The sequence below is a fragment of the Brachycentrus maculatus genome, unplaced genomic scaffold (genome assembly GCF_059751285.1).
Source record: "Brachycentrus maculatus isolate JH-2025_06_01 unplaced genomic scaffold, ASM5975128v1 h1tg000349l, whole genome shotgun sequence".
NCBI classification, from domain to species: domain Eukaryota; kingdom Metazoa; phylum Arthropoda; class Insecta; order Trichoptera; family Brachycentridae; genus Brachycentrus; species Brachycentrus maculatus.
Window position 1 is genome coordinate 685,030 of NW_028281098.1, and position 27,147 is coordinate 712,176.

Sequence of the window (27,147 nt, forward strand, 5' to 3'; positions counted from 1 at the left end):
ATGCACCATTGGAGTGCGGATAAGGGTTTGACGAAGAAAATTTTGCTAATTTACCAAAGGAAATATTCATTGGTCGAACATTCGTATGCTTAGTGAGAAATTAATGATTGGAAGTGAAGCATGGAGTTGGTAAAAGAAGGGTTTAATAGATCGATTGCAGTCGGAATGGGATTTCTCAGAAGAATGTGCGGCAATGGATGATACATGTTTGAATGGCAAAATACGGAAAAAATCCAAGGCGTATTTATGTCGTAATCGATAAAATTAAGCAAAGAGTGTTAAGATGGTTTGGACACGTGGAACGTGGAACGAATGAGTGAGGAAAGAATTGTAAAAGAAATGTTTGAGTTGACTTTAGGTGGAGCGTATGGAAATGAAAATAGAAGCAGAGGAAGATCGAGGGAATCTTGGCATAATCAAGTATGTATTTCAAATACTAATAATAACAGGTATGTATAATAAGTTATGAGGGAATGGAAGAAGCGAATAATATCTGCTAAGACATTATTCTAAATTTATAGCTAAACTGGCAGTGCACAACGGAGTCCTGGTTCCAACTCTAATGTATGGAAGTGAAACATGGAGTTAAGAAAACAGTATAAATGCGATCTCTCAGAAGAATGTGCGACAAAACGATGTATGATAGATGTGCGAATAGTGAAATAAGGAAGGAACGCAAAGCTGAGATAAGCATTATCGATAGAATTAAGAAAGGTGTGTTGAGATGGTTTGGACATGTAGAACGAATGAGTGAGGAAAGAACGGTAAAACAAATTTATGAGGCAAATGTACTTGGAAAAAAAGAGCAGAGGAAGACCGAGAAAAACATGGCACGATAAGGTATGCCAAATACTTGAAAGCGGTCAGGTTAGGAGTCGTAATAATCGTCGGGTATGTATGAGGAGATGCATGAATGTAGAAGAGGCGAAGAATGTTTGCAAAGACAGAGTGGTGTGGCGTTCGATTCTCTCTGCCTAACCCTTGCGGGGAAGCAGCGTGATGGTTAGTTAGTTAGTTAGTTAGTGGCATTCTATTCTCTCTGCCTACCCTTGCGGAAACCAGCTTAATGGTTATCCAGTCAGTACGTATCTTCAAATATTAAATGCGCACTTCATATAAAGATTTATTTTCACAGATTGCCCATACATATCCGTACGTACATCAAAATTAATATGCAAGTTTTGGCAAGTCACTGGAATCTTATCTTAAGGGAAAACCCAGAGATAAGCTGATCGGATAGATGAGTTTGACAGATTATTTTACTCCGATATCACCTGTACTATCTGATAAGGAATCGTGTTTGTGATACTGGTCATTACGTCACCAAATCATGTGTTCATCGTCTCTGATAGTGCTCAGTCCGTGGTTTAAAAATTGATACAATTATTTATTGATATATGTATCATTGGTAGCTACGGTGATCTATATGGTATACTCAGAACCAAATAAACAAGGCTGCAGTTATATCAGCATGCCTCAGAAACTCGGTGTGGGGAGGAACAAGCACATGAGAATAGAAAGTAAAATGAAAATATACAAAACATGTGTTCGACCAATAGCCACTTATAGGATTGAGGCAAGAGCAGATACTTCCAGAACAAAATCTCGAATTCGAACCTCCGAGATGAAGAGTCTCCGATCCATAACCGGAAACACATTGCGAGACGGAGTAGGAAATACCGACATTCGGAGCATGTGTAAGACGGAGGATATCGTGAGGTGGAGACGACAACGAAGGCGATACTGGAAGGAACATACAAACAGAATGTCAGAAGACAGACCTCCAAGGCAACCCTGAAGGACGCAGACCTCCAGGCAGACCTCCGAAAAGATGGAAAGACAGCTGGGAGTCGACATCCCAAGAGCGACATGCGAAGACACAAACAGATCCCTAAGATCTACAAAAAGAAGAGTAGAAGAAAAAGATTTATTGATTTGGCATTTACTTTGTAAAATATAATAAGTAAAGGGCAAAACAAAAAGAGAGTTTAGGGAAGGAGGTAGAGGGAAAAACTAAGGGAGGAGGATTGATGGACAGTTAGGATTCTAATGATAAATAGTAATGTCTGAGAGGTTTTGTAAAAGTTAATACAGAAGGTGCATTTGTTTACGCGGAGAGGTAATTCATTCCATAGTCTGGCCGCTTGGACAGAGAAGGAATTACTGAAGAATGGTGTGTTATGGCGTAGAATGGAAAGTGTTCTTTCTTGGGAAGAACGAAGTGATAGACCATGACATTTCTTAGGGAGATGCACAATAATAATAATAAAATAAAATAAATTAAATAATGATTGGAAGAATTCAGAAGTTTATCTCTTAGTATTTTAATTATGCAAGGTATTGCACGTTGATTTACGAGTTGTTTTTTAAATGATCATCCAATATAATAATGTGCCGATGTGTCTCGGTGCAGCGCTTCTATCTCCCAAGGTCATGTATTTGTTATCACGTTTTTTGATAATATTATTAATTAAGAAGCTGCTTCGGAAAAACCAAAATATTCAATGATTACGGACAACGTCAGTAGGTATTACACAAGGTAGATTAAAAAATAAATAAATTCATTTATCACAGACCACTTACGTATAAATAATCAACGCTTAGAAGTTCATCCGAGTTAAAATAAACTTTCATAACATTTCTGGGTGTCTAAATTTACTTCTTCTTGGTTTAGACCCTGTGGCCCGTTTTTAAGAACGATAATCCTCCTACGATGTCGATTCCCAGCCGTCAATCCATCTCTTTGGTAGACTGCCCGGAGTAGTCTACCTTAGTTTGGCCGTGCAATGCAATGTGGGGAGTCTGGATGGTTCCACTCTCCTCACACGCACATACCAGTGTCTACTTCGATGCCTTCCCCACCTAACGACATCTTCGATCTAGCATATTTCACTTATGTTCCTTACTCTCTCGAAGAAGCCAAACAACGGAGTGCTGGTACCGACACTGATGTATACAAGCGAAACATGGGACAGGTAAAGGAAGGATGAAAGCAGAGTGAACTCTGTTGAAATGCATTCCCTCAGAAGAATGTGTGGAAAATCATTGTGCGACAGAATTAAAAACGAAGATATAAGAATGTGAGTCTGAACAAGGAATCATTGAAAAGATCAAGCAGAGTTCTTTGAGGAGGTATAGACGTGTGGAGCGAATGGGTAACGAGAGAATGACTAAGAAAATATATATGGCGAATGTGAGCTGGAGAACAGAACGAGGACGGTCGAAAAAGACTTGGTACGAAAAGATCAATTAGAACATAAAATCTGGTGGTGTAAAAAGTCTGCGTAATCGGAGGGCATGCATGACTAGATATATGGATGTGAAGGAAGTGAGGAATGTATTTCAGGACAGAAGAGTGAAGCGTTCTATACCATCTGCCTACCACTGCGAGGATACGAAGTGATGGCAGTAGTAGTAGTAGATGAACAAAAAAATCTCATGAAACACACTTCATTTCAAAGTGCACAAAATACTACCCATAAATTAAAATGCATTTAATAAATGCAACTATGTACGACTACTAATTAAGAGTTTCATAAATATTACCTCCGTTCGCACCGTGTGAATTCAATTCTGCAAACTGTATTATCAGTAGTGTGTTTGCGAAATAAGCTAGTGTGTTTGACACAAAAAACACAAAACACAAACTCTGAAAGGCACATCGCAATACTTGTATTGTATTTCAAGGCTGGGAATCTGTATTGGGCCATCTGAATCGAGTTTTATTAAATGTTAGGGCTTATTAACTTGTGATTTGTAAATTAAAGAGGGATTTTGTAATCTATGATGAAGTGAACCCATACACGAAGGTTGAATTGCCTATATGGACCCCAAGGATCGATTACGGCCTGCAGAGGGTCCGTGCCACTGAAAAAATGGAATCGGGTTCTAAATGAAAGGACCCCTTTTGAGAAGAAAATCTGAATATTTAGACGATCTGAAAACATTTTTTTTTTATATATTCGGGAATAGTACAGCTTTACATTTAGTAAGAGTATATATATATATATATATATATATATATATATATATATATATATATATATATATATATATATATATATATATATATATATATATATATATATATATAATATACATATAAATATATATATATATATATATATATATATATATATATATATATATATATATATATATATATATATATATATATATATATATATATATATATATATATATATATATATATATATATATATATATATATATATATATATATATATATATATATATATATATATATATATATATATATATATATATATATATACATATATATATATATATATATATATATATATATATATATATATATATATATATATATATATATATATATATATATATATATATATATAAATATATATATTTACAACATTTTGAGTGTGTCCAAATACTTGTTCACAAAATCTGGATTATCTTCAATTACAGGAGTTATTTTCATATTATAGTGAAGTTCTAGTGATTCAAGAACAAGGTTTCTAAATTGGTTCATATATACAGAACTTCCAAGAATTTGAATAGTGTGCTTGTTAATTATGGGTAGAGTTGGTGAATGTTACACCTATGACGGTCGTCAGCCCCGTAAATGCCCAGACTTCCATATATCTCAATAAAAAGCTTGAGATGTCAAAAAAAATCCTGTAATTGGAGATAATCCAGATTTTGTACACAAGTATTTGGACACACTCAAAATGTTATAAAAAAATTTGACACCAAAAATATTGTTAAATGTTTTAATATTGCAAGTGTTTTATTTTTATATTCAAATCAGGTATGCAGGTATTTTGCTGGTTTTTTTTTATTTGTCATTTCGGTGACCCATCACCCATTCCTCTCACGGTAGTGGGTGATGGTCCCCGAATGCGTCGGGCCCGCGGCGATCAGCGCGCGCGCTGGTGCGCGACCGGCCGTACGGGCCTGCGCGGCCATGGGAGCGGCCAACCTCCGACCCCGGCCCGCCGGCCCGCGACCGTCACGCTCCGCCGCCGCCGAGTTCATACGGACACTAGTCACCACTCACTACACACTACACACGAGAACAGCGCGGCAATTCCACTGGAGACCTCGAAATAGGTGCGTATCCCCAAATACCGCGAGAACATAGCGTCAAAATAGGTGCATATCCCCAAAGACCACGAGAACATAGCGTCAAAATAGGTGCGTATCCCCAAAGACCACGAGAACATAGCGTCAAAATAGGTGCGTATCCCCAAAGACCACGAGAACATAGCATCAAAATAGGTGCGTATCCCCAAAGAACCGGTGAGGACTTGGAGATAAGAACCTATTGTTAACAACATTTTAAGTGTGTGTTCAAATACTTATATACAGAACTTGCAAGAATTAGAGTAGTGTGGTTGTCAATCATGGGTTTGATTGGTGAATGTTATACGTGCGTACAGTGATCACTTAAACTAGCCTACGACGGTCGTAAGCCCAGTAGATGCCCAGACTTCCATATTCTTCTTCATGTATGTTGAGATGTCAAAAAAATATCTTTTGTTAATCATCCTAACTCGAGATCGGTGCATATCTACAAAGGCCTGGTGAGGACTTAGAGATTTCATCTTTCAGATTGTTCATCTTCCTTACACCCTCTTCCTGGCTCTATCCCAACTTATCTCATCCCAGGCGTCCACGAATGCGTGAACTCTGAAGTTAACGCATTCGTGGAAGCCTAGGTGTAACTGATATCAAAAATAAGGTAGAGGAAAGGCAATTGAGATGGTATGAGCACATAGGACGCAAATAACCTGACCATGTTGTAAACCTGGGGATTGCCATGGATCTTCCTCGAAAGACATCTAGAGGAAGACCAAAAAATTCATGGATGCTGCAAAAAGATAACAAAACTCGAAGGCATGACCTAGACGACGTTATATATGATAGAAGGACCAACAACTTCAGGACGAGGAGAGCTGATCCAACAGTCTACAAAGACGATAAGTTACGAGATACCGTGCGTGCACAGAGAATCAATTTAAAACTGTACTTTTCTTCTAAAAATTTTGATGAATTTTACCTAGGCATGCATGTTTTTTGGATACACACACATGCGCATTGAATTGATACACACATAATGTATATGTGTATAGGTAGGCAAGTCCACAGCCGTAGGTTGCGCACGCGCATAAATCCACGCGACATCTCGCGACTCGCCGACAGTCGATAGCGGAGACATTCCGATATATATGGGTGGATCAGAATAATAAAAGCGAAAGTCGAGGTAAAAAGAAGAATAATTTTTGAGTATTTAACCGAATGATTAGGATTACTTATATAACCGACTATTCAAGCATAACGCCGCTTCCACGCAGGGGTAGGCACAGAAAATAGAACGCCACACCAGTCTGTCATTGCGACTTATTTAACTTTGCAGTAACAAGAAATCCGGTCACTGGTAAAGAAAAATATTTGTGTAAAAAACTATTACATATGTATAAGTTCAAAACATTTTGAGTGTCCCCAAATACTTGTTCATAAATTTGGGCTTTAGTTATTCTTACATTTTGACATCTCAACAAAGATGAAAAAGAAAATTAAAGACTGGGTATTTATTTAATTAAACTTCATATACAGAGTGTAAAATAAAAAAATTGCTGGTCAAATAAAATTCATGTGGAAAAAATTATATAGTTGTTATTTTATTCTATAAGATGCAGTTCCACCAAGAAATGTCAGTACAAAACTTAAATCTGATAAATACATTGGCGGGCTTATTGCTAAAAAGCAATATCTTCCAGCCAACCAAAAAAGAGGGGGGCTTATTTACAGGACTTATGACCTGTAATCTGGTTGGCTTATGAACCGGGTTCGGATCTTGCGTACAAATAAAAGGGTTCTGATAAATAAAAGCTTTCTCAATAGATGATTGTCGTAAACTCGTATGTATATTTTCATGAGATTTGGTTGCTTGGTTGGTGGTTGTCAATCACGGGTAGAACGGTGAATGTTGCACATGTATAAAGTAATCACTTAACCAGCCTATGACAGGTCACAAACCCAGTAAATACTCAAAATTTCATATTCTTCTTTATCTATGTTGAGATGCCAAAATGTAACTTTGTTATTTTATTTAATAAAATGCAGTTCCACTAAGAAATGTCAATATAGAAAGTAATTTTAATTTTTTTTTTTTAGTACTTATATAGATTTTTTGTTATTATTTAAAAATGTTAAAACTATTACTTAAGAACCTAGAATTGTATAGCTACATATGGACTGTAAGTCCATTTAATCTTCAAATTCGTTTAAAAATGCCATAACTAGGCGAAACAATTGTCACAAAATTGATTTTTATGTTTTTTTTTCCATAATAAAATACAACTTAGTAGACTCAAAAACTCGGTATTTGATTTAAAGCATTTAATACATAAAACAAAACTCAAATCGTGATGTAAAATGGAGCTAGTCAACCAAAATTTGGACCAAAAAATAATTTGATAATATCATAAAAAAAACATGCCGGTATCAACGTATAATATTTTTTTTTTTAATAAAAATACTTAACGGTAAATTCTTATGCTGGTTTCTTGCTGAGGTTTAAAAAGACGAACGAAACGTGAAAAAAACAATTTTCTCAGAAGTTAAACGTGGATAAATACAAAATACGTAACTCTATACTACTACACAGGAGGAGTGTATATTACGCACACAACTCAACGTGTACCGTACTGGTCGAAGAATTCGGACCACTTTTTGCCAACTTCGAAACGGGACAATATTGGTTTTCGACATTCGAACATAGAAAAATACCACTCAACATGGGCCTTATTCATACCTCTGAGACGTCGAAAAAAGTAGTGTCTTAATTTAATTTTCTTTGAATTCTGGTAACATTTGACGCAATTGAATTATTTGCTTAAAACACAATTTTTGTATTGAAATTTTTTTCTTCGAAATTAATATATGAATAACAAAGGAGTTATCAAAAGGTAAAGAGTTAAAAATACATAAGTATGTATATATATTTTCAATTTCATTTTGTTTTTAATCACTTTAATTTCTATTCATTTTCTCCAAATGGTTTCGACAAGCACCTCCTTGTCATCTTTAGGGATGGATTTATAGTCTCTTTTCATCATATATCTATATTTATATTATGGTACATGTCCATCCCTGAGGATAGCAAGGTGCTTGTCCGAACCAGTCGGAAAAAAGAACCAAAAATAAAAGTTGTTAAAAACAAAGATTCAGATTTATTTCATAAAAAATTAAGACATTTGAGGGTACTAGACGCGAATAAAAAATTATCCACCAAAAAATTATTTATAATTATATTTTTTGCTTTAATTTTCATTGATTTGTTCAAAAATTTACCTACATATATATATATATATATATATATATATATATATATATATATATATATATATATATATATATATATATATATATATATATATATATATATATATATATATATATATATATATATATATATATATATATATATATATATATATATATATATATATATATATATATATATATATATATATATATACATATTTATGTATATTAATTTATATAATTTATAACCAAATTTGAAATCTTAAAATAAATCCCCAAATCATTCTTAACAATTTTTAGATTTAAAAAAATAACACTCTTTACTTATATATTTAAATATATAGGTACAAAAATCAATTTAAATATAAAGCTCCTGATTTATTATAGTTTATTATTATTGTAAAGTCGCCTTGAAATAATAATCAGAAAATTTGTGTTTTAAAAGTTATCCTATTTTTTTCAACAATTTCTTCTCATTTTTAACTTTTTAATAACTGCAAGTAGGGTAGATACTTTTACACCCTACTGTACATTTGCTAAAGAACTGCTACCAGGGATATTGTTGAACATTTTTGCATTTTTCTAAGATGTGTTGTCCGATATCTTTTTTTCTTCTTTTTCGTTTTAGCCAAGTTGGTTTTTTAAAACAGTTAGGGGAAGAGTTATGGCGAAACCAGGAAATAAATCCTATCTACCGGCGAAACCTTTAGGCCCGTTTTATTTTATTTATTTATTCAAATACTTTTTTTATTAAAATCCTTTTGGCGCAGACGTGGGGATAGAAACAAAAATCCGAATTAAATAACGGTTGCTTTTAAACAAGTCAGCGAAGCGTTCGAATGACTTGACCATGCCAAGTTTTCCTCGGACTCCCTCTGCTTCTATTTCATTTTATTTAAATACACAATTACAAATTACAGATTATAGTAATGTACGGCCCTCACTGAGTTTTCTCGTGCGGAGAGAACATTTTACAAAATTCTACACATTTCAACATTGTATATAACAAACTAATAAACCATCTCGCTACTTCCGCATAGAAGTAAGTAAAGAGAATAGAACGCCACACTATTCTGTCTTTGCAACCTTTCTTCGCCTCTTCCACATTCATGGATTTCCTCGTACATACCCGCCGATTATTTCGACTCCTGACCTGGCATTCCACATTCGTCTGAGAGATCGCATTTTGACATATATTTAGATTAGGAAATCAATGTTGAAATATATCGAACCCGGGACCTTCAGCGCGGTAGCCTAACGCGCTAACCACAACGCTGAGGGGGCGGACAAATTTAACGTGTTAAAAACACATTACAAGTATTTTCCATTAAAATGTCCATTTCACAAATGTAAGCAATCGGAAAGTACCTTCCTCTATACATTTTTGTAATTATTCCTGGCGTACTACGAAAACGATATAAGTCATTTTTAGGAGATTTTTCACAACGATTTATTTTATGATATTCGCTAATTTTAACTTCACAAATAAAGGAAGAGGTAATGTACCTTTGATCAATGAATGACCCGCTAGTTAAAAAGAACGAAGAAGCCTAACAAAGACTGCAGTTTTTTTTTAATATATTTTTTGTAAAAGTAAAAATAACAATCTTTGCCTCTTCACAGATAGTCCGATTATTCCAACCTGACCACTTTCAAGTTGGCATAATCAAGTATTTGAAAGATTTGTTCATACCAAGTTTTTTTCCTCAGTCTTCCTCCGCTTCTATTACCAACCACACTAGCTTCATTTGTTTTACAATGTTTTCTTCACTCATTCGATTCACATGCCCAAACCATCTCAACCTTTTCAAAACCCTCATCCGCACCCGGTTGTGCATATGGCACTGCTGCATCATATGAAAGCAGTGTTATCATGATCGGATGATCATTTACATATGAAGGATAGGTGAACAGCCTTCCGCTTCAGGTCTCAGTCCAGGGTACAATTCACAAATATTTTTATTGAATAAATTAGTTTTCCGTCTAAATAATTTTTATAAATGGTTTTGATAAGAATAGATTTATTGAATAGAAAGTAGTTTAAAAAATATATTAAAATATTTTTTACGCACCATATATTATGATATATATGTAAATAAAAGAAGAATTCAATCCAATAACCGTGTTTAAATTTGGATATATAACTCAACATTTTACATATTTTTTTAAATCGCATTTTGACTTAACGCATTCACCTAATACACCTTGGTTCAGCTACACAATAATTAATGTATGTATCTTTACTTCCGTCAACTCGTTTCTTCTCCTTTTAATTACAAAACCATCTCCAACTCAAGCTCTATGTTCACGCAGAGAAACGTAGATAGGAAAATGTCTAGTTCCTGTACTAATTTCAATATAATTTGACGGTGTAAAACGCTTCCCAGGTGTCCGACTCCGAGAAAGGGATGTGCATCCGGTCCGAAACGCTCAATTTAATGTAAATTGTGTTTTTTAGTAAATTTTTGTTTAGACTAATGGTGTTGAAAGCGCCTATGTGTATTTTGGAAGGAAACAGTATTTAAGGGGGGTGTTTTTTGTTGTTAAGAGGGTGTATTTGTATACTACTTCTGGTGTAATCATCGGTGATGTCCACTTATTATTTTCTATCTTATTATTTTGTCTTATTTTATATCTTATCTACCTGTACATATACAAGCGTGTATTTATGTAAACGTATGTGCAGCGGTGGGCTGCAGGCGCGCCTAGGGGGCTCGGAGGGGCTCGCGAGAGCCCCTTGTTAAATTAAGGGAAATGAATATTCTATTAAATTAAGAGAAAAAATATTAGATTTGTTAAATTAAAGAATTTTGTACTATAAAAAATAAGTCATTTCTATATTTTGTCGTTTGATGTGCATATTTTGTTTTTATTTTTAATTATTATAAACTTATACTTCGTCCGCCTCCGTTGTGTAATGGTCAGCACGCTCGGCTACCGTTCTGGAGGTTCCGGGTTCGATTCCCAAGGGGGGTAAAATAAATATTAGTGATTTTTTCACTGTAATATTCAAAATTACCATGGACTGGTACCTGAAGCGGAGGGCTGATCACCTTTCCTTCATGTATAAACGATCAAGATAACACTGCGTTTATATGACAGTGCCCTATGCACCATTTGGGTGCGGGTAAGGGTTTTTATATATGTATTATATACTTTGTATAGTTAAAACAAAATGATACACCTCCCTCAGGAACATAAAAATAAAAATTGTTAATCAGTAATTTCAGCTCCAAATTTGAGAACCAGCGTACGTCTGCTGGTTTTATTAAGCACTTTATAGTTAAAAACGTCAAGTTTTCGTAAATAAAGACAGTATTGGTTCAACAAGCGACTTATATCGAAGTTCAGCATTACCGAGAACATAAATAATAATAAAGAACTCATATCGGCGCGATCGCTTCAAAAAATGATCACACATGTTTTCAGAACGCGATCGTGTTTGAAATCTGAAAGAGAATATTCCGCGAAAAGATAAAAAAAATGTTATGAGCGCAGTGTTGCCACTCGGTCGGTAACTTTGTGGGAAGGAATTTACTGAATTTTTGATGCCGGTGTTACCAGGAAAGGAAAAGTATATTTTGATGGATGTAGGGAAGCGCGTTCCGAGAAATCGACATTTTTTTAATTCGATTTGTCGTCAGTAATAATACTGAGGTGTATTTTATTTTTTATAGGTATGTGTTTCTTTTTAAAAACTCATTCAATCATTTCATTGAAAGTAGGAATTAGCGGTTCTTACACGGTGTTGCCAGAGACTTAATAGAATATTACGCATTTTTATCGATTGTTGCGCGGTATGATCGATAATCCTGAAATTATCCGGAGCATTGGTCTGTATGTTCCCGATAGTTACCTAAGACAGCGTCGGCATAGATTGTTTCACATTCCTATACACAGGACCAACCTGCCGATGGTTATGCCTGTAGGAAGAGCTACCGCTATGTTGAACAATATCACATTGGATATTGATCTGCTCCATGTGTCCGAAGGAGTTTTCCGAAGTGGGATTCTTCTACACCTTTAGCAATAGTTCTTGCATATTTTAGATTTTTGTATGTATTTTAATGTATACGCTTTAAATTATATTTTTTTTATGAAAAACCTAACGTCCAAGTGACTCTGAAATCTAGCTACGGCTTATGCAACACCGTTTATCATGTCCCTACTCAGGCTTCAACTTTTTAAGTTTCATAGCCTTTGCCGACTTGTGAGTGGATTTACTCTTTATGTTTGAAGTTACTATAATTTCATGTCCACCTCCATAGCGTAATGGTCAGCACGCTCGGCTACCGTTCTGGAGGTCCCGGGTACGTTTCCCAGGGGAGGTCAAATAAATATTAGTGATACTTTCACACTAATATTTATTCAATAAAACCCTGGACTGGTACCTGAAGCGGAGGGCTGATCACCTTTCCTTCATGTGTTAACGATCAAGATAACACTGCGTTTACATGATACAGTGCCCTATGCACCATTGGGGTGCGGATAAGGGTTAGAGAGAGAGAGAGAGAGAGATAATTTCATGTAATTTATGAGTGAAAATTCTTGGCAAAAACACTCGCTTCACTATCATGTTATCTTAATATTTCTTATATAGTTGTTGTCGTGTAAAACAATAGCACTCTCGCTAGAGATGTGCCGTTCACAGCAGGTACCTACACACTCAGGCGAGTAGGTACTCGGTCTAGAGCCTGATTGAGTGTCGACCAGAGATGGATCGATATTCGAGGCACGGACGGTCGTCCGCGGAGGCGGCGGACGCTTTTTGTCGCGACATCCACGACATGCGACGTCAAGCGGCGTCAAGCGGCGACAATTAGCGGCAAAATATTATATTGATATTAAAAAAATATATTTTTTGTCCAATTATTATCGATCGGAGCATGACGTTATTTATTAATCGTCGAAGATATTACTTTCGCAATTATCATTGTGGAGTGGGCTTTTGACAGACTCCAATTCCTGATCCAAGATTCTAAATGGATTGAGATTTTTACTATTTTTTCATAATACACATAATAATTAACTATCACGCTGCTTCCCCGCAGGTATAGGCAGAGAGAATAGTACGCCACATCAATCTGTCTTTGTAAACAATCTTTGCATCTCCTTACACATCGCTTACTCCTTTCAACAACGTCATATATCAAAAATCGACAATTTTCAGTTGTGCATATTTTCGGAATGCCCAGAAAATGTACTATATCCCAGCAAAAGCGGCGTATTTTTTACTTAATATTTACCCGCTACAGGGCAGAAAGTGTTGTTTTTGCATTTTGAAGAAATGGTATTTTTAATTATTTTCTTAAATATACTAAATATTTTTCAAATGGAGAAAAAACCTTCACGTTTTACCTAAAAAGATCTGTTGCACGGTAAAAAGTTCAATTAGTGGCTTGATATTTATTTTTAATACATTTTATTATATTCTTAAACTTTAAAAACGAACTCCTGAAAAATCGAGTTTTTTGATATATGACGTTGTTGAAAGGAGTGAGCGACATACCCGCCGATTATTCCAACTCCTGACCTGACCATTTTAAAATATTTGGTACACTTGTTTATAACAAGTTCTCCTCGGTCTTCTTCTGGTCCTATTTCTGACTACATTCGCCTCAAAAATTTGTTTTACCGTTCTTTCCTCGCTTGGTTCTACATACCCAAACTATCTCGTCACACCTTTCTTAATTTGATGGTGATGATTCATGATTGACAACCACACTACTCAAATTTTTGAAACTCCTAGATATATTGACCAATATCATGACTCTTCTTCTATTCTTCTACTCTTCAGAGTTCTCGTGTCTATGTTGGATTGAGGAAAGCTTTCATTTGGCAGATACCCTTTTATTTGTATGCAAGATCCGAACCCCGGATTATTTTCACATACTGGGAAAAGTCTGAAAACATCATTAGATTTTTTCTGTAGCTTTTCATTTGGCCAGTTATTTTTGTTTATTATTATAAATCATTTATTATTATTTTCTATGCAACCTATATTAATTTCTAATTCTATGTTATTTTTTGAAAAGGCAGTAATGCCGTTGATAAATAAATACATTTTGAGTATGTCCAAATACTTGTTCACAAATTTGGATTTTCTCCACTTTGGCGCTATTTATACATTTTGACACCTCATCAGCACTGGAAATACCCAGACTTCCATATTCTTCGTCATCTATGTTGAGATATCAAATTATAAAAACCACTCCAGAATTGTAATTTGTGTACAAGTATTTGGACACACTTAAAATGTTGTAGATATATTTTTAATTATTCATCTCACGACCCCCCATTTGAACAGCACTGCTTACCCTCACACAGTTTAGTATTCCGCGGGCGACACTAGCGCCGCCACGCGGCCGGCTCCCCGAACCACCGAAGGTCGGAAGAGCCATCTCGAGGCCTAGTTTGAGGTGATTCTTCGTCGGTGTCCGCACCCAATGGTGCATAGGGCACTGCTTCAGATGCTGAAGAGTCATGTTGATTGTTAATTAAGCGAAAGCAAGGAAAATTAAACCAAAGATGTAAGTACTTTTGATTTATACATATTATCTTTTACATTTTTATATTTTTTCAATTATTCTCCGCCTTACTCTTCATTACTGAGGGTTGTGACCCTTGTCGAAGCAATGTTTTTTTTGTAATATTCGCTCACTCCTTTCAACAACGTCATATTTCAAAAAACTTGATTTTTCAGGAGATCGATTTTAAAGTTTAAGAATATAATGAAATGTATGAAAAATAAATGTCAAGCCACTTTTTTTTCAACTTTTTATTGTGCAACAGATCTTTTTAGGTAGAACCTGAATATTTTTTCTCCATTTAAAAAATATTTAGTATATTTAAAAAAAAAATAAACAATACCTTTTCTTCAAAATGCAAAAACAACACTTTCTGCCCTGTAGCAAGTAAATATTAAGTTAAAAATATGCTGCTTTTGCTGGGATATAGTACATTTTCTGGGCATTCCAAAAACGTGCACAACTAAAAATTTACGATTTTTGATATATGACGTTGTTTAAAGGAGTGAGCGATATACGATTAATTTGCAACATTTTTAATTGTGTCCGAATACTAGTTCACCAATCCGGGTTTTATCCACTTAGGAGTTATTTTTTAAAAAAAATCAACATACGTAGATGAAGAAGAATATGGAAGTCTGGGTATTTATAGGGCTTATAACCTGTCATACGGTGGTTAAGTGATCACTTTACTCACGTGCAGCATTCACCAATTCTACCCATGATTGACAACCACACTGCTAAAATTCTTGAAACTTCTAGATAGATTGATCAAACTCGAAACATAGTGCTTGACTTCACTAGAGACATCCATGGTGAGATGAAGTCGTAAGCCCAGACTTCCATATTCTTTTTCATTTATGCTGAGATGTCAAGAAATAATGTAGAAAATAACTCCTAATTGGAGATAATCAAGATTTGTGAACAAGTATTTGAACACACTTAAAATGTTGTATATATTTGAGGTATCTCTACATGAGAGAGTACGGCTATTATCCTTGGCTCTACCCGACCCAGTTTCTCCAGGGTAAGCTTGGCTACAATAGTTTAGAGACTAGAAGGAATGTGTATTTGATTACGCATTTTTATCGATTGTTGCGCGGTATATCGATAATCCTGAAATTATCCGGAACATTGGTCTGTATGTTCCCGATAGTTACCTAAGACAGCGTCGACATAGATTGTTTCACATTCCTATACACAGGACCAATCTGCCGATGGTTTGCCTGTAGGAAGAGCTACCGCTATGTTGAACAATATATCATTGGATATTGATCTGTTCCATGTGTCTGTAGGAGTTTTCCGAAGCGTGATTCTTCTACACCTTTAGCAATAGTTCTTGGACACTTTCGATTTTAATGTATTTTAATGTATGCGCTTTAATTTTTTTAGTTTGTAATGTATATATATGTTAATTGAAAATAAAAATAAATTGAATTAAATTAAATATTTCATTTAGCGTTACATAGGGCTTCTGCAAGTACCAAGAGCGGGAAATGACGTATCAACCTGTGTAGTTGCAAGGCAAACAGCACGTAGCTACACAATTCGACCACCAATCAACAATGCAGCAATAAAAATGCGAATATTTCATCGCGAATGCTAATCACCTGACTCGAAAATACATTTGGTGTCCTTAAGGAGCTAGCTAGACGTCCGTCAGACACTGGGTCCCTCGGACCAAAGTCAGTCGACGACCTCTGCACACTCGGAGACAAGGCAGGGTATACATCGAGTCAGTTACTGACGCCAGTACTGGCGCCGAGAACTGACTAAGGCGAATGTAGAAGTCAGCACTGACCTATATTGTTTTATTTTTTTTAAAGATAAATATTTGTGTTTTTATGGTTGAATAATGGTTGAGTGGAAATGCAATGACTGACCATTATCTGTAAATGACTTTGCACTGTTCCGTGTCTGTCTGCTGCACTGGTCGGGGTTGTGGGCGTCTGTGTACCGGCCAGCGTCGGGTCGGAGTCGGATCTAGCTGACTAATTGAACGTAATACTAATCCCTTTCACTGCCTACACCGGGGTACTTCTAGAAAATTTGGTGACGGATTTACAATCTTGTATATATTTAGATTGCCAGTGACAGTTATATTGAAAGCTTTTAAATGTAAATTCACAGTAAATCGGAATAAAAATTGTATATTGTTTCACATTTTCAATAAATTTCGCAACTTAGATTATTTTTTAAATGCTTTGCAAGAGCAGATCTGTCAGGAAGCCTAGATTCTTCTGTATCGGATCTGGGCATGCGGTGGGACAGCTTTCAATGTTGTGTTTTTATTATTTACACAAATATTTCAATCTCATATTATTTCTATGAGCCTAAGCGGCTTATTATTAAAAATAGTTACCAAATTGTAGTAGAGTGGATTCGAACCGAAAAACTCTGACTTACGAGTCCGCGACACTAACCACAACCCGACACTTTTCATTAAGGGATCGGATCATTCTCATGATGTGTTATTATTGGCTAATATATTAATATGAAAAATCACAAGACTATCGGTAACATTACTATTGAAATCTGTAGACAAGTAAGGGAGATATGATGGTTTAAACTTTAGAAAAGTTAATAAAACGAAATAAATATAAGAATTTTTTTCACTCTAATATTTATTCAATATAACCTTGAACTGGTACCTGAAACATAGGTCCGATCACCTTTCCTTTATGTGTTAATGATGCTCAAGATAACACTACGTTTATATGATACAGTGCCCTATGCACCATTGGGGTTCGAAGAATACTTTTTGAACTTTTGAATTATTTTAAAGCAATATTAGGTTTCATAATAATACTTTTATGTAATAATAAAAGGGTAGTCTTTGTGTATGTTTTTAATATGTTTCCCCACAAATATTTTTATTCAAAATCTTGTTCCGAATTCCTGGGATTTCCGATTTCCGGAGTTTAAACCAGGAATATAAAAGGCAGCACTGACGCGACAGCGCTGTACTGACGCGAAAATCAATTTAAACAATAGCACTACCTAGTCATCTTTATTTATTGTTTCGGCATTAACTTTGTGGTAAGACATGTTACAATAATTCAATAAAACACTTGCTTTTTACCACTTGAGTTTTATTATAGACTACATGTTTCAGACGTTAAACTTTCATCATACAGGTTTGTATAATAACCTGTATAGTTATATAGTTAACCTGTTAGTCTGTATAGTTATTATACAGACCTGGATGATGGAAGTTTAACTTCTGAAACATGTAGTCTATAATAAAACTCAAGTGGTAAAAAACAAGTGTTTTTTTTAATTATTGTACCAAGTCATCTTGTTTGAAGTCAGTTGATGGCTCGATGTAAACCCGGCCTAGCGTCATTTCGACGTCCAATTATGGAGCGCTTATTGCAAATTAATATTTGGTCAACGTGTGAGCTATAAACTGCACCGGGATTGCAGTACCGCATCTGAAATGCATCCCGACGACAACGGCAGGATGTTGTTGCTGCCATTATCCACGATTGGTGCATGTTAGGACATACAGGCATAGCTAAATATGTCATGCAATTAACGACCAACCTGTCTGGAATAATATGTACAATCAATAAAATGAGTGAAAAATAATTTTCATTTTATTTTTTGACACCTCAACATAGATGTAGAAGAATATGGAAGCCTGGGCATTTACGGAGCTTACGACCGTCATAGGCTGGTTTGAGTAATCACGTGTACATGTGTAACATTCACCAATTCTTCCCTTGATTGACAAATATACTACTCAAGTTCTATATTTAAAATATATGATCCAATTTTGAAACATTGTGCTTGAATCACTAGATTTTTCACTAGAGACATCTATTGGTGAGATGAAAGAAGCTTTTTACTGAGCAGAAACTATTTTATTTAGACTACCATATTGTTCTTCGTCTTTGATGAGATGTCAAAAAATAATATGAAAATAGCTCCCATAATTGGAAATAACCCAGATTAGTGAACAAGTATTCGGACACACTCAAAATGTTGTAGGTACTCTTACATACATACATATATAAAACTATACAAAAGTAACTAAATTTAATTTGTAATTAAGTTTTACTTGGTAAACTATTTCTTAAAAATCTATTGTGACACGTGTTTCGATGCATTCCGCATCAGCTATGATAGTTAAGGGTAGTATTGTTTGCATGCTGTGGTAGTGATTGTCCTGACGAAGAGACGGAAACGTCTCGAAACCGGTAGACATAAATATCTAGGTGAGTGGTTATTTACTAATATTACAAACATTTTTGTAAAAAAATGGAAAAATGACCAACCACAAAGTAAAAAACTAACTAACCATCACACCGCTTTCCCGCAGGGGTAGGCAGAGAGAATAGAACGCCACACCACTCTGTCTTTGCAAACATTCTTCGCCTCTTCCACGTTCATGCATCTCCTCATGCATACCCGCCGATTGTTACCACAAAGTAAACGCTTTAAATATTAATAATATTGAATTTAATTGAATTTTAAAATATTTACCCTCTCATTTCTATCGTTTCAACGCGTTACGTATCTCAACGTTATAGGGGGGTTTACTGTAATTTTAAGTCGTACTACTAATGAATTTTCAAAACGTCATCTTAGAAATCATTAAAGCCCATTCCGATCACATTTGACGGTGCATTTATGCGATTACGATGCACTTCAATGGTATTCGAGGACGCGGTTTTTTGCTTTTTATCACGGTCCGGCAAAGCTACACAGTGAACGGCAATCGAAAATCGGGTGACAATTAATTCTAAGGTCGCCGAAATGTGAGCGGAGTCGTCGAGCTTAGCGGGTTAGAGGATGACGTACTTCGACCCTTGGTATTGAATTCAGTGACAACAAGTGATCCGAATATCAATGAGTCCATTAAAGACTTTGTTCTTTGGAAATTTCTTTGTAGCGGCCCCAATGTTGGAGATCATTCGACCATTACTATTATTTAATTTTTATTTTATTATATTTTATTTGGAAGTTTTATAGTTACATAAATACATTTACATTAATGAGTAACAAAAAACAGGTATTGGTTTATACATACATTCCAATTACATATCGCTCACTCCTTTCAAGAACGTGATAAATCAAATAACTTGATTTTTCAGGAGAACGTTTTTAAAGTTTAAAAATATAACACAATGTATTAAAAATAGATATAAAGCCACTCATTGAACTTTTTGCTGTGCAACAGATCTTTTTAGGTGAAACCTGAAGGTTTTTTCTCCATTTGAAAAATATTTAGTATGTTTAAAATAAGAATTAAACAATACCTTTTCTTCAAAATGCAAAAACAACACTTTATGCCTTGTAGCGGGTAAATTTTAATTTAAAAATATGCCGCTTTTGCTGGGATATAGTACATTTTCTGGGCATTCCAAAAACATGTACAACTGAAAATTGTCAATTTTTGAATTATGACGTTCTTGAAAGGAGTGAGCGATATGTTATTTAATATAAATACCTGGAAGAGGGACAGGAGGGAGGAAAAGGGGAAAAGGGAAAGATCAAAGCTCAAGTCAAACACAAAATGTGTGAAAATAGGGACACACCACGACATGAATATCGACTAACTAAATAAGCGATCTCAGTGCTGACAATGTCGAGTAGAACATAAGCCCCGTAAATGCTCAGACCTCCATATTCGTCTTCATCAGAAGATGAGATGTCAAAAAAGTTATATGAAAAATAACGTCTATAATAGGAGATAATTCAGATTTGTGAACACGTATTTGGACACACTCAAAAACGTTGTTTTATTTTTAGTTAAATTAACGTCACGTCGATCCAATCGTGTGCCCTTTGCACCATTCGAGTAAGGATGAGGGTCAAATAATATTGGCTACGTATGTATATACCTACGTCCGCCTCCGTAGTGTAATAGTCAGCGCGTTCGATTCCCAGAGGGGGTCTAATAAATATAAATGATTTTTTCATAATAATCTTTATTCAATATTACCCTGGACTGGTGCCTGAAGCGGAGGGCTGATCACCTTCCCTTCGTGTGTTAATAATCAAGATAACACTGCGTTTGTATGAAGCAGTGCCCTATGCACCATTGGGGTGAGGATAAAGGTTTGAATGAATGAAACGTATGTATATTGGAGTACGAATTCGAGCATAGAGCTTTCGAGGTCTCGAAAAGACTCAAAAATGTGACATTGCAAAGGTCGTTAGGGCAATAATACGGAGAAAAAACTGTTCTCAACGTGTGTCTTGGGAGATATCCCGGGTTCGATTCCCGACTGAGCACACTGACCAACGAAAGGACAGAAAGCTATTAAACTTAATTATATCTTGTTACCTTTCCATTTTCGGTACACCCGTGCTTCTCTTCAGCGATGAATTATTTATTCTCAATATTATTAATATTCAAAGCATTTACTTTGTGGTTAGTCATTTTTCCTTTTTTTTACAAAAATGTTAGTAATATTAGTATATAACCACTCAACGAGATTTTTATGTCTACCGGTTTCGAGACGTACCCGTCTCTTCGTCAGGACAATCACTAACATAGATGCAAAAAACATGCAGTGCATGTTTTACCTCGGCTCTTAATGCATATTTGTGCTGCAACCCCTAGTGCATGTTGGTCTTCGGGTCAACCAAAAATCGCATGTGTTAAACATTTTGTGTAGTTTTAAGTGTGTAAATAGTGCTATGGTAGTGTGTGGTAGTGTTTGTCCTGACGAAGAGACGGGTACGTCTCGAAACCGGTACACATCTCGGTGAGTGGTTATATAATATTACTTAAATTTTTGAAAAAAAAAATAAGTACTTATGAAGTATTTATTTTAAAAAAGCCAAAACTTTTTTCTATCATAAAACAATTCTATTGAGTTGGCGAAACACTGCACTTTAATGAGCAAACAATATTACGTTCATATTATAATCAAATTTATCAGCGAAAGCTAAACTGGCCGTACACAACGGAGTCCTGGCTCTAACCCAAATACATGTAACTGAAGCATGGAGTTGTAAAAAAAGGGTGAAGGTAGACTGAATTCTGTCGAAATGCGATCCCTCAGACGAATGAACGGCAAAACAATGTATGATAGATGTTCGAATTGTGAAATGAGGAAATAATGCAAAGCAGAGATGAGCATTATCGATAAAATTAAGAAAGCTGTTTTGAGATTTTAACTTACAAACCAACTAATTAACTAACCGTCACGCCGTAGGCAGAGAGAATAGAACGCCACAAACTTTGTGGCGTTCTATACTGTCTTTGCAAACATTATTCGCCTCTTCCACATTCATGCATCTCCTCATACATACCCGCCAATTATTTCGATTTCTGACCTAACTAACCCTAGTATTTGAAACACTTGATAATGCCAAGTTTTCCCAGATCTTCATCTGCTTCTATTACCAACCACATTCGCCTCACAAATTTTAATTTAATATTTTTCTATTATTTTAGATCACGACATTCTCCGACCATCTTAGGAGAAAAGTGGTTCAAGTAAACCAATGCACTAGTAATAACTTATCCCTTATTCATCTGAACCGATACATACCTCAACAATAACACAGTCAATAAACTTCGCGACGGTCACCGAACGCTCGTTTAACTTTAATCTACCGAAAACCCCGTTGGAATTCCACACGCTAAACCGTCGGTTTGCGGTTGGCCTTATATTGCATAGCGCGAAAGGGGAGAATTTGAAGTATGCCAATTCGTGATTAGCTAACGTGGTTAGTGCTCGGCTTATCGGTAACGCATTAAGCGACACAGCGCGGCGTTATCGGTTCGAATCCCGGCAAGGAACATTACTTAAAGCTTCTAATCAAAATCGTTCGCTAATAAAGTATCGAGTGTAATAGTATGCAAGGCCGGAAGGGACGACCAATATTAGCCCTATGGGCTTGGTACTTATACTTATATATTATACTAATTTTTAATATTTTTAACCTATCAGCGGAAGCTAAACTGGCAGTGCACAACGGAGTCCTGGTTCCAACTCTAATGTATGGAAGTGAAACATGGAGTTGGCAAAATAAGGATGAAAGTAGACTGAATGCAGTCGAAATGCGATCTCTCAGAAGAATGTGCGACAAAACGATGTATGATAGATGTGCGAATAGTGAAATAAGGAAGCAATGCAAAGCTGAGATAAGCATTATCGATAAAATTAAGAAAGGTGTGTTGAGATGGTTTGGACATGTAGAACAAATGAGTGAGGAAAGAACGGTAAAACAAATTTATGAGGCGAATGTTAGTGGGAAAAGAAGCAGAGGAAGACCGAGAAAAACATGGCACGATCAGGTATGCCAAATACTTGAAAGTGGTCAGGTTAGGAGTCGTAACAATCGGCGGGTATGTATGAGGAGATGCATGAACGTGGAAGAGGCGAACAATGTTTGCAAGGACAGAGTGGTGTGGCGCTCTATTCTCTCTGCCTACCCCTGCGGGGAAGCGGCGTGATGGTTAGTTGGTTTTTTTATTATTTTTTATTATGAGATCAAGGGGTCTTGCATCCCTTATGTCACTGCGACCATATTAGGTATATGGTGACCTCCCTCTGTATCATAGCTCACTCTCAAGACCTACGTGAGTCATGTAGCTTACGACCTGTCTTGGTGGTAGGAGCTTCACCTTCTCGGAGTCCAGTAGAGGTCCTACAAGGATGTCACTTTTTTTTTTAATATACTTATGACAACGCTTTAAGTTTTCTAAACTATCAAAACAGTTCAGAGAACAATCATTCAAGTCATTTTTAAAAGAAATTTAAAAAACCCATACAACAAAATTATTATTTTCAAAATTCCAACTCTCAAAAGTAGAAACCAATTTTTTTTAAAAAAAAGAGCAATTAGATTTATATTATCCACTGACACTTCGTGATGGAATTGCATTTTTAATATATTATTAGATTAAAACCAATATTTTTAGCTTTTCCACTTTTTTTATTTGAGCAGCGACCGGGTTTCGTCGTTACCGACATCATCAGACTGGTCATCATTAGACCAGTCTGATGATGTCGGTAACGACGAAACCCGGTCGCTGCTCAAATAAAAAAAGTGGAAAAGCTAAAAATATTGGTTTTAATCTAATAATATATTAAAACAGTAATTCTTCAACTTTTAAAGGGTGAAAATTACTTGAATCTAAAGAAAGGTTATCTTCGACATACAAAATTGACTTTATAATACCAAACAATTCCAGCAGAAATTAAAATATTTAAGAACCAAATACATACTTAAATAACCTTCCTACATTTTATTTATTGTTTCGGCATTAACTTTGTGGTAAGACATGTTACAATGATTAAAGAAAACACTTCGTTTTTTACCACTCGAGTTTTATTATAGACTACATGTTTCAGAAGTTAAACTTCCATCATTCAGGTCTGTATAATAACTGAAATATAAAATATAAAATTGTTCTATGAATAAGGAGAGGGGAAAGTAAGGGGAAGGGGTTAGTCAAGGGGCGGAGTTTGAAAACAAAGGAAAAATGGAAAGCAAAGGTGAAGAATTTCGAAAAAATATATTATTTAATAAATTATTATTAGAATTTAGGTTTTTTTGGATTTCTAAATTTTCAAGATAATTCATAATTTGGCCTTTATATGGAACAAGGTGTAATAATTTTGATTTATGAGAGTGGAAAAAAAGTGGTAAAAAACGAAGTGTTTTTTTTTAATCGTTGTAACCTTCCTACACATATAAAAATAATTGAACGCATTAAAATTATAAAAATAAATTAAATACCTTACATATTTTACATGTTTACATTATATATTATAATGCAATCAAAAATAAAAAGTATATCACTCACAAACATGAACAATAATTTATAAATGTAAGTCCCTCTACAAGCACAAGAGCTTAGTCTCTTTATTGGAGACAGCAGCGTTACTAATTTAAAGATTGTCAAAAGTAGAAATGTTTAGCAAATGAATTAAATTATAGAAAAAATATGGTAGGTATATATTTAATAAATTAAAATAAAATACATGTAATGGTCTTGAATTGTTTTCACATGTTGGTACCAATTCAATACACATTTGAAGAAAAAAAATATTAAATACAAAACTAAAACACTGATTTTTCGAGTCTAAAAATATAATAATAAAACCCTTATCCGCACCCCAACGGTGCTTAGGGCACTGTGTCATATAAACGCAGTGTTATCTTGATCGTTTACACATGAAGGAAAGGTGATCAGCCCTCCGCTTCAGGTACCAGTCCATGGTAATATTGAATAAATATTACTGTGAAAAAATCACTTATATTTTTCGAGTCTACTGAATTATATTTATTGTTAAAAATCACAAAAAAAATCAAACGAATGTCTGTCTAAATGCCAAAACAAGACGAAACAATTGTCGCAAATTGTATTTGATGTTTTTTTTTTAACAATAAAATGCATTTTAGTTCCCTCAAAAATCAGTGTTTGATTGATGAAGTGTTTGATTTTAAAATTTAATATATAACTTTAAACGGTGTTCTACAAAATAAACGTCTAATCAAATCTATAAATAAATCATTTAAATAAACTTAATAAAACATGATATCGCTCACTCCTTTCAAGAACGTCATAAATCAAAAATCGTCAATTTTCAGTTGTGCATGTTTTTGGAATGCCCAGATAATGTACTATATGCCAACAAAAGAGGCATATTTCTAACTTAATATTTACCCGCTACAGGGCAGAAAGTGTTGTTTTTGCATTTTGAAGAAAAGGTATTGTTTAATTATTTTTTAAATATACTAAATATTTTTCAAATGGAGAAAAAACCTTCAGGTTTTACCTAAAAAGGTATTTTGCACAGTAAAAAGTTCAAAAAGTGGCTTGATATTTATTTTTAATACATTGTATTATATTTTTAAACTTCAAAAACGTTCTCCTGAAAAATCAAGTTGATTTATGACGTTCTCGAAAGGAGTGAGCGATATTATAAAAAAATTGGTAGGTACTTACGCGTAATTGATAAACGGATGCGATATATCGTCGTTGCAATTGTCGTCATTATCAGATGCCATGGTATTCGGTTATCCGCAACCGACCGATTATCAGCATTCGATTTTCCTGGACCAACCAACTATCGGCATTCGATTTTTCTCCACCAACCAATTATTGGCATTCGATTATCCTCGACTAACCAATTATTGGCATTAGATTTTCCTCGACCAACCAATTATCGGCATTCGATTTTCTTCGACAAACCAATTATTGGCATTCGATTTTCCTCGAACAAATAATTATCAGAATTCTATTTATAGCACCAAGTTCAAATATACCACTTATTCAAACATAAACCATGTTTAATATAATTTTTTAATATCACGCGAAGAGTATCACACAAAAAGGCACTTAGTCAAAATCCAACACACAAAAGTTTAAAAGTAAGAAATGAATTGATTATTATTGATAAATTTAAAGTAAATATTTATTTTAATATGATTTTACCGAACGGAATCGCATTTGTTTGAATGCTGTATTTTTCCAATTCTGAAAAAAAAAAACAAAAAAATAATTATTTAAAAAAATGTCACTTTTAAAAGGCTGAGATAAGCATTATCGATAAAATTATGAAAGGTGTGTTGAGATGGTTTGGGCGTGTGAATCGAATGAGTGAAGAAATTGATTTATTTACTATTTTTAAAACATATTATATACAAAGGTCATATATATATAATATGCCCGATGAGTAATTTCCATTTCGCATTTTGGGACATGGGATTAAGGTTAACAAGACTGAAGACTGAATGCAGTCGAAATGCGATCCCTCAGACGAATGTGTGGCAAAACAATGTTTGATAGATGTTCGAATGATGAAATAAGGAAAGAATGTAAGGCTGAGATAAGCATTATCGATAAAATTAAGAAAGGTGTGTTGAGATGGTTTGGACATGTGGAACGTATGAGTGAAGAAAGAACGGTTAAATAAATTTATGAGGCGAATGTAGCTGGAAAAAGAAGCGGAGGAAGATCGAGGAAAACTTGGCACAATCAGGTATGTCGAATACTTGAAAGCGGCCGGGTCAGGAGTCGTAATAATCGTCGGGTATGTATGAGGAGATGCATGAATGTAGAAGAGGCAAAGAATGTTTGCAAAGACAGAGTGGTGTGGCGTTCGATTCTCTGTGCCTACCCCTGCGGGGAAGCGGCGTGATGGTTAGTTAGTTAGTTTTTAGACTGAAACACAAATAAGAAAGTTCAACAAAAAAAATTAAAAAATATACAAAACTTACACAGCTCAAAATATAAAATATGAAATAATAAACGGGTATAGTAAATAGATATAAAAAAAACATAAGGTTAGAAGCATGTTTAAAGGAAACAAATGAGAAAATATGA

At 34.8% G+C, this 27,147-nt stretch overlaps 1 protein-coding gene across 2 annotated transcripts in view; it reads right to left on the reverse strand.

Moving 5' to 3' along the window:
- LOC148303768 (uncharacterized) overlaps positions 1-27,147 on the reverse strand; it is a 164,762-nt gene that overhangs the window by 124,809 nt on the left and 12,806 nt on the right. Inside the window, exon 2 of one of the 2 annotated variants that reach the window (XM_088269391.1) lies at positions 25,768-26,298. The exons of the other annotated variant lie outside the window; for it this stretch is intronic. Within the exon in view, the coding sequence (XP_088125517.1) occupies positions 25,768-25,829 (62 nt within the window). The 5' untranslated portion in view covers positions 25,830-26,298. The remainder of the gene's footprint in view (positions 1-25,767; positions 26,299-27,147) is intronic. 2 annotated transcript variants of the gene reach the window in all.